The 8,723-nt window shown below is 40.5% G+C and overlaps 1 protein-coding gene across 1 annotated transcript; it reads right to left on the bottom strand.

Annotated features, from left to right (window-relative positions):
- Positions 1-4,311: 4,311 nt before the first annotated feature.
- Positions 4,312-7,859, bottom strand: LOC136844825 (uncharacterized). Its single transcript, XM_067114060.1, has 7 exons — positions 7,728-7,859; positions 7,197-7,463; positions 6,847-7,038; positions 6,457-6,626; positions 5,924-6,243; positions 5,151-5,263; positions 4,312-5,004 (listed from the first exon to the last, which is right to left on the bottom strand). The coding sequence occupies exons 1-7, from the start codon at positions 7,857-7,859 to the stop codon at positions 4,312-4,314; spliced, it is 1,887 nt and encodes a 628-aa protein (XP_066970161.1).
- Between the last annotated feature and the right edge of the window lie 864 nt (positions 7,860-8,723).

Genomic DNA, 8,723 nt, shown 5'->3' with positions numbered 1-8,723 from the left:
ACTATCAAAAATAAGAGCGACGCAAAAACATACATACCGTCACACCAACGTCTGAGACAAGACTGCGTGGAGGCAGTCCACACTCTGCACACCACCCGGAAGCCTCCCCCTTCTCCCCGCTCTCCACACCCATTCACAACAACCGTCACACCAACGTCTGAGACAAGACTGCATGGAGGCAGTCCACTCTCCATACTGCCCAGGAAGCTTCCCTTCTCCCCGCTTTGTATCATTAAATAGTAAATAATTTACGTACTTCCTCATTGTTTTGCAGTAATTTTTTCATATAAATATATGAGAATAGGTGTTTTCATGTTAATGATAGTCAAACATCAATAAATTAACTTTATTTTCGTGAATCCTAGAAATCCACTGGGGGGGCTGCAGTCTCACAGTCCCTATTGACGAGCCGCCCCTGTGTTCATAGTCTCTTATAATGCGTTAGCCTAAAGATCATTTTAGTAAATGTTATCTTTGCTACGAATGCGACTTCTGCCATCATTGGCACCTAGTACTGATAGGGCTTCAATCAATCGTTTAACCAATCTCTTCAGCTTTTACTCATTCTAAATCCTTGTCTGCCAGCTTATTCCTCTTTCTCCATCGAAAGGCACTTATTCGCTCTTTATCATGCCTATTCTTTGGCTATTGGCAGATCTCTTATTTTTGCCTCTGTTAATGTTTTCTTTCCCAATCTACCATGGTTACAGTATCTTCTGTTATTTCCAAGCCAGATATTATTTTAGCTACATAGCTTTCTAAGGATGTACCATATGGGAATGCTTTTAAGTCTATTGACACACTTTCGGACGAGGTGGGAGGGTCGTTGGAATTCCACTCCCCCTCGCCTCCCAACTTTCCCATTTTCTTTCGGCACCTCGTTTTCTTTCACTTTGCTGAGTCTCTTTGACTGCATTTTCCTGTCTACCTTTCATTTAGTTGTGGGTGTGAGGCAGGTGCTCAGCTGCTGTTGTCTCCTGTCGCCAGGTGTCACTAGGAGACAGCTGTCTCCTTCTGTGCCAGGGGACAGTTGTCTCCTCCTATCAGGGTTGCCATATCTGATTTTGAAAAAGCACTGCAGAAGCTTCCAAAATGCACCAGAAATGCGCTGAATCCTTTCTTAGGAGTGCTATAAAAGGAGCCAAAGTAAATTATAGACTTAAATTTCCAGTTTTCAGCTAAGGTTCAGATAAAAATTCTCTTAAACAGAATAGTGAATAAAATAAATGAAAGTCTGATTTTTATTTACAGTAATCATATTTCTATATTGCCAAGGTGGTGCAGTGGTAAAGTGCTGTTAATCAGCTCAGTGGTCTGGTAAAACTAAGGTATACTTAACTTTTAACTCTCCCACCAGTCAAGAGGACCGGCGTTCATATCCCACTGCTTACTGGTGGCTTGGGGATGGTGCCATTGTGTAAACCTGGTGGCCCGCCAACCTAGCGCTCTGAAAACTTGAGAGGGTTAGTAAGAAAATAGGTACAGTACCTGCCCTCGGGTTCGGGGGGGTTAAACATTGGGCCTTGCGACACGCTGGTCACGTGTCTTAGGTAACAGGACATCTCCCCACTGGCCGTCAGCCTAAGAAACTGGAGTTCAGCGCCGGCCCTATGAGCCTCGCGAGGCCCAGGAGGACTTTAACTTTAACTATATTGAGTGGATAAGAAATTGTTCTGGTTTGTCAATTCCAACAGACTAAACTGTGGAATATCAAAGTCTTTAGTTTCTAATTTTCACCAAAAATTCAGGATAAAATGCTTATAAACAAAATACTGATGAAAAGGAAACATGCCGCAGTGAAATATTTATATCATGAATAACCTAAGCAAAAAATTGAGTATTCACAATTTAGTTATTCTCAAAAAATCTCTAGAATATCAAAGTTTTAATTTTCTATTTTTCAACCAAGGAAAAAGTGTTTATACAAAGAATACTGGGGAAAAGAAAATAATGCTATAGTAAAATGTGTTCTTTATTGAATCATCTTTCAACATTTGTGTATACAGTATTTATAAATTCAGCCAATTTACAAATTAATTATTTCTAGAAATCTGATAGATTTGTAAGAGGTGCAAAAGAAACGAGCAGGTAAAAGTTACTGCTGCTTTATTACAGATTCAGGCAGTTTATATAGCGGGGTCGATTGGCGCCGAACCATGAAGACAATGAGATTGAGTGTGACCTGAGGTCAAAACAATTAACAATAGTATACAGCGAGCAAGTACAATTTACAATACAAAAACATACAGAATTCCAATATGGATATAATCTTGATGCCTGCGAATAAAGAAACACACGATACATAATTTGTGACAGTTGAACAAATCGTGTAAAGTTTAAATGGTAGAAAATGCGTGACCTGGCACGTTAGGCGCTTAATTGTGTGGCGAAGAAAGTGGGAAGTCACCAAAGAAAACTTGCTCAGCAGAGACTTAATGAATGACGCATCCGGAGACTCCGCTGACGGCGATGTGGTGACTTTACAGATTAAGGTTACCTAATGCAACCTCTATTGCTGAGGCCTCCATCCCCATCCCTAGGGACGTTCCAGGCTCATCTTGATTTCAGTATTTTGCTGTCTCTCCAATTGCATTGACAACACTTTTAGGTAGCTTATACTCATTGCAACATTTTCCATTTCTCCTCAATCCTTAGTGCACAGAAAGGACTGAATTAAAAGTTTTCACATTCATTCTATTGCGTAATTTTGAATTTGATAATATTCATATGGCTCAATGTCCTTTCCGTGTCAGCATTGGAATGCTAAGTTAAGAAGATCTCCAAAAAGGATTCTCACTGGTTTCTGACCATTCTATATGTTGAAGCCTTCTCCATTGAAACTCAGTATTTGTTATGACTGTGGGATCACTAACTAACAGCTTTGATAAATTAGTGATGTCTCTTTTCACTGGTTTTAAACACTCATTCACACTTACAGAGGACATCGTACGTAACACAGATACTGTACATTTTCAGGTAAACTCTGTCGAAGTTGTAATCAGCTCAATTAAAAACTTAATGCAACAATCCCTGATGTGGGATTTTTCCTCATTTGTTGGATTGATTTTGCAAATTTCTGTCTCAGATTCATACCCTACTTATGAATTTGGGTCTAAATGATTTTCAACAGCAAGATCATCTGTAATTCTCCTCCTTGGAATTAGGATTTTTGAGCACAGTGAATTTGTAAGAGGTGCAAAAAAACCAGCAGGTAAAAGAGAACTGCTGCTTTATTCAAGATCCAGGCAGTTTATATAGCAGCAGACTGGCGCCGTGCCGCGAAAGACAATGAGATTGTGTGTGACCTGAGGTCGATAATAATTAACAATAATATACAGCGAGCAAGTACACTTTACAATATAAAAGCAGATGGAATTCCAATATGGATATAATCTTGATGCCTGTGAACGAAGAAATACAAGATACACAATGGACAACAGGTGAACAAATACATACATAGTTTAAATGATTGAAATCGTGTGACCTGGCACGTTAGGCGTGACCAATTGTATAGGCGAAGAAAATGGGATGCCACCAAAGAAAACTTGCTTGGCGGAGACTTAGCGAATGACACGTTCGATGGAGACTCCGCTGACGGCTCTGTAGGTGACTTTACAAATTTACTGAATTGGCGGGTCATTTAAATTGATCACTTTCTTCTGCTTCAAAAGCTTCAACTCTTTGGACTTCCCCAAGTACTGATTTTAGAAACACTAAGTACACATTATTTTTTCTTTCACTGTACATTGAATGGAGCATATTAGCTGTATGACATTTTTCATTACCCTTTGCCATCCCAAAATGAGCCTGCAACTCAACCTACTGTTACATAATTCTAACAGTTGCTTCCTCAGTAGACATCCAACATGTTTGACTCACTTGTATCAATTTTAGTGGCTTCAGTCCATCATTTAAACATGAATATAGATCCTTATACTATATCTGCCTTGCTGTTATAAGACTGAAACACTTGGTAGCAAACTACAAGCTTTATTCAACAAAATACCGGCTCTCAGATCTATAACATAAACAGACAAAATATCTAGCGTTAGTCATACAACACATACAACATAAAACAACTTATGACAAACATAACAGAACAAAATAAACACACGTAAACTTACACATCAACAGAGGAACTGCAAGAGGGGAACTACACTCGCCTGTGGTGCGACTGTAACTAACGGTACACAGTGATACCAAGCATGAAAACAGTTACGCTAGTGTCGCCAGTGTACAATAATTACCACATTCTCCCCTCCTAGAAAAATTCAACATTAACAAAATGGATACCATGTCAAAAATATCAGATTAGTCCCATCCGTAACGATCGGGGGGCTTTGACACGTGAGTCGACCTCCTTAACTCAGTGGGCTCAGTGAATGAATGAGAGTCATGATTAGTATGAGGCTGTACATCTTGCGTTGTGGGTGAACCCGGAGTCTCTATATTTCTTGGTGCCTCATCCGGGTGCGCAAGAGTCGTCGGACTCTCAGGACTTGGAGCTAAGTCACGGATAGACATAGTTGACTCACGCCCGTCTGGATATTTGACACTTGCGTACATTGGGTTCACATCAACAAGTTCTACCTGATCAGTTAATGGTTCGTGTTTGCTAGACCTAACATGCCGCAGCAATAACACTTGCCCAGGGTTCAAAAGCCATGTTGGTAATCCATTTCCGAAACTAGAACGTCGTCGGAACCTGAAGAAACGCTCATGTGGAGTCTCATTGGTTGCAGTGCATAAGAGTGATCTTATTGAATGCAAAACCTCGGGAAGCACCATCTCCCAGTGTTGGTTCTTCAAACCATGAGATTCAAGTGTTAAACAAACAGCCTTCCAAATAATTCCGTTGTACCTCTCAACCTGACCATTACCTATTGGGTGATAAGGTGTTGTTTTACTTGTTGTAACTCCTTCTGAGAAAGGTACATCTTCAGTTCTTGAGAAATGAAAGAAGAACCTTGATCTGAATGGATGAAACTTGGCATTCCACAAAGACTGAAGATAGACTCAAGACATTTGATTACTGTTTTTGAATTCATATTTGAACAAGGAAATGCAAAAGGAAAACACAGTATTCATCAACAACTGTAAGTATGTACTTATTGTTTGTGGTGGAAGGCAAAGGTCCTTGAAATCAATACTGAGGCGTTCCATCGGCTGTGTGGCTTTAATGAGGACCCCATGTGCTGAACGATGGAATTGTGGTTTTGCTGTGCACAGACTTTACAAGAAGCACACACCTTTTTCACATCATCTGTTGAGAAAGGGAGGTTTTAGATCGCACAAAATGCAAAAGCCGAGTTACCCCAGGGTGACAAAGATTTTCATGAATGTCTGTAAGCTTCAACATTGGGAAAACAGAACAGCAGTATGCACGAGACAAGGTATCCGGCACAACATTCTGTTTCCCGGGACGATATTGTATCGTATAACTGAGTGGTGCCAGCTCAAGCCTCCACTCTTGTATCTTGTTATTCTTTATCTTGGTTCTTTTTCTGTTATCTATCATGAACATCACAGAGCGCTGATCAGTAATCAGAGTAAAATGTCTTCTGGCTAAGAAATGACTCCACTTGCGAACTGCTTCAATAATAGCTGTAGCCTCCTTTTCTACAGCAGGATAATGCAACTCACTTCCTGAAGCGTTCTTGACATGAAGGCTACTGGCCTGCCACCTGGTTCAATACTGCTGAGATAGCGACCTCTGAAGCATCACACTCCACAACAAAAGGAGGCTCTCATCCACAGACCTTAGAGAAGCACCCGTAAGCTGCTTTTTCAAAGTGTTAAAGGCAGCTAGTGCTGATTCACTCAATGGAAAAGTTTTTGTGTTTATCAAGGGTTGGATTTTATCGGAGAAGCCAGGAATCCATTTAGCATAATATGCAAACAACCCTTGAACTCTTCAAAAGACCTATATTTGTGGGAGGTGGTAATTCCTGGAGAGGACATAATCTGTCAGGGTCAGGCCTTATGACATTATTACCAACACAATACCCAAGAACATTGATTGTAGGCACAGACATAACTGATTTAGATTCATTGAGGGTAAGCTTCCGTTTCTGAATAACCTCCAAAAATTTCTTAACATTGCTATCATGTTCCTCCTGAGTTGATCCAGCTACAGTAATATTATCTCGATATGGGAAAGTATCTTTAAGACCCTCATCTTCATCTAACTTATCCAAAGCTCTCTGAAATACTGCTACTCCATTAGTGACACCAAATGGAACTCTGCAAAACTGATATAATTTCCCTGCACCCTCAAAAGCAGTGTACAGTACTTCCTCTCACTCTCTTTAATGCTAATTTGGTGGTATGCACTCTTCAAGTCAAATGTGGAAAACACCTTGTACTTTGCAAGACTGTGCACCATGTCCTCTATCCTTGGAAGGGGATATGCATCTAGTTCTGTGTACTGGTTGATGGTTTGAGAATAATCAATACAAAGTCTTTTTGTGCCTGTCAAGTGGATCTTTTACAACTACGACCTGTGCTCTCCATGGGGATATGCTTGGTTCAATGATACCTTCAGATAACAAGCGTGATAACTGGTCACTTATAAACAACTGATCATCTTCACTATAGTGTCTGGATTTAACTGCAGTTGCTTTACACTGTTGGGGCAAGTTCGGAAACAGTGAAGGCTCCTCAATATCAGTTGTTGCTAAAGGCACAGTTACTAGTTACCCTTAAACTTGGTTTATTTCCCCATACTGAAAAGTTACACTCTTGTGCTGCTTTTGAAAATCATGACCAAGATCACATCACAACATAAATCCTTTAAAACCCCAGCTGAACACATGGATAATTCTGATTGACATGACCCAAGTCTACCATAACATACCCAGGGGAGCTAGTATTCAAAGATGCTGATGCCATTGAAATCTCCTTGCTTGCAGGAACTACTGTCAGCTTTAGTTTCTGTGCCACTTTCTCACTTATGAAACTATCCGAACTGCAAGAGTCAGTTAATGCTTTCAGTGAATGACCATTGACAGTGATGTCTGTAGCTGCATGTGAAAGGTTCTTTGGAAAAGTGGCAGCAAGTGTGAGCAGAGTGGGGTTATACAGTGTAGCAGTAGTGCTGTCAGAAGTCTTAGCCTTGGATCTACAGACTTTGGCAAAATGACCTGTCTTACCACAGTTGTTGCGTGTAACAGCACGTGCAGGACAACTACCCCTACCTGTAATGTGGAATGTATTGCCACAAAAATAGCATTTCTTCTTTGACGAATGTGCAGCAGCAACAGTCGAGTCCACAGGTGATCTTCTTTCGTTGACTGCAGTTGTTGGTCATCACAAGGCTGTCCTTGCTGTCCTGGAACTAAAGCAGCTGCATGAGGAACAGGCAAGTAAGACGTGTAGGAATCAGCATTACGCTGGGCAAGATCCAATGTACGGGCCTGACTGTACCCCGCCTCCAGATCCAAGGACTTGTTTTCTAGCAGGCGCTGACGAATAAATGCTGAGGCATCACGTACCATCTCCTCCCGGTATTGTTCAGCTGTGACTTGCCTTAAAGTTACAATCCTTGCTTAGTTTATGTAACTCTATCAGAAATTCATCAAGGGATTCACCTGACTGCTGTCGTCGGGTTGCCAAAACATGCCTTGCAAAAATCTCGTTCTGTAACTTGACGTAAACACTCTCTAGTTTTGCAACGGCACCTTCATACGTAACACTGTCTTCAATGAGTTCGTACACACTCGGGATACACAGTTCACTAGAGCCCTCAGCTTTGTTGGGTGCGGCCTCTCACTCTCCTCTATGAAGTTTTGAAAGGTTCGGTGCCAGTGTTTCCACTCCTTGGCCGCCGTGGAGAGCTGGGATCTGTGTCCAGTCGACATGGCTTAAGCAGCTTAGCCATGACGAGTATTATGTTGAATAAATTGTTATAAGACTGAAACACTTGGTAGCAAACTACAAGCTTTATTCAACAAAATACCGGCTCTCAGATCTATAACATAAACAGACAAAATATCTAGCGTTAGTCATACAACACATACAACATAAACAACTTATGACAAAACATAACAGAACGAAATAAACACACGTAAACTTACACATCAACAGAGGAACTGCAAGAGGGGAACTACACTCGCCTGTGGTGCGACTGTAACTAACGGTACACAGTGATACCAAGCATGAAAACAGTTACGCTAGTGTCGCAGTGTACAATAATTACCACACTTGCCAAACAGATGAATATGCAAACTAATTGTAAGTTTCTTTAACGAGAAATTCTGTGTCGCATGTCAGACATTCAGAAGTTGCATGTGACACTGCTAATAGTAATGAATGGCACACACACTTGATTAGAAACACGTTCGGTACTTCACTTTTCAGCTTAGCATAAACACCACTATTTATGCAAGTCATTACAGATGCATGGTCAGTACCAATAGTAAACAACTTTTTTGTCTAATCTTTATCACTGAGACACTTCTTTAGAGCGCAACAAATTGCATCGGCATTGTGTTCTTTTATTTCAACCATTGCAAGAAATTTTACCACAAATTTCCTATTGTTTTCTGAATAATATCTTATTACAACACTTAACAGTTTTGTAATTGACAAATCATCAATGCTTTCATCAATAGTCAAGCTATAATTTCTGTTCCCTGTATCACATTTTAGATCTTCTGTGAAATGTGGTGCAATGACATTGCATATTGTGGCACTACACTTAGATTTATGCAGCTGGATGTCAT

The sequence above is a fragment of the Macrobrachium rosenbergii genome, chromosome 13 (genome assembly GCF_040412425.1).
Source record: "Macrobrachium rosenbergii isolate ZJJX-2024 chromosome 13, ASM4041242v1, whole genome shotgun sequence".
NCBI lineage: Eukaryota > Metazoa > Arthropoda > Malacostraca > Decapoda > Palaemonidae > Macrobrachium > Macrobrachium rosenbergii.
This window is presented reverse-complemented; position numbering and strand designations above follow the sequence as displayed.

Bases quoted from the DNA above. Each gene is read 5' to 3' on its own strand.
- LOC136844825 (XM_067114060.1), bottom strand. From the start codon at position 7,859: ATGTCGACTGGACACAGATCCCAGCTCTCCACGGCGGCCAAGGAGTGG. The intron at 6,627-6,846 runs GTAGACTTGGGT...TTGCCCCAACAG, and splicing joins GCTCCCCTGGGTATGTTATG to TGTAAAGCAACTGCAGTTAA. The intron at 6,244-6,456 runs GTATTGATTATT...TCAGTTTTGCAG, and splicing joins GACAGGCACAAAAAGACTTT to AGTTCCATTTGGTGTCACTA.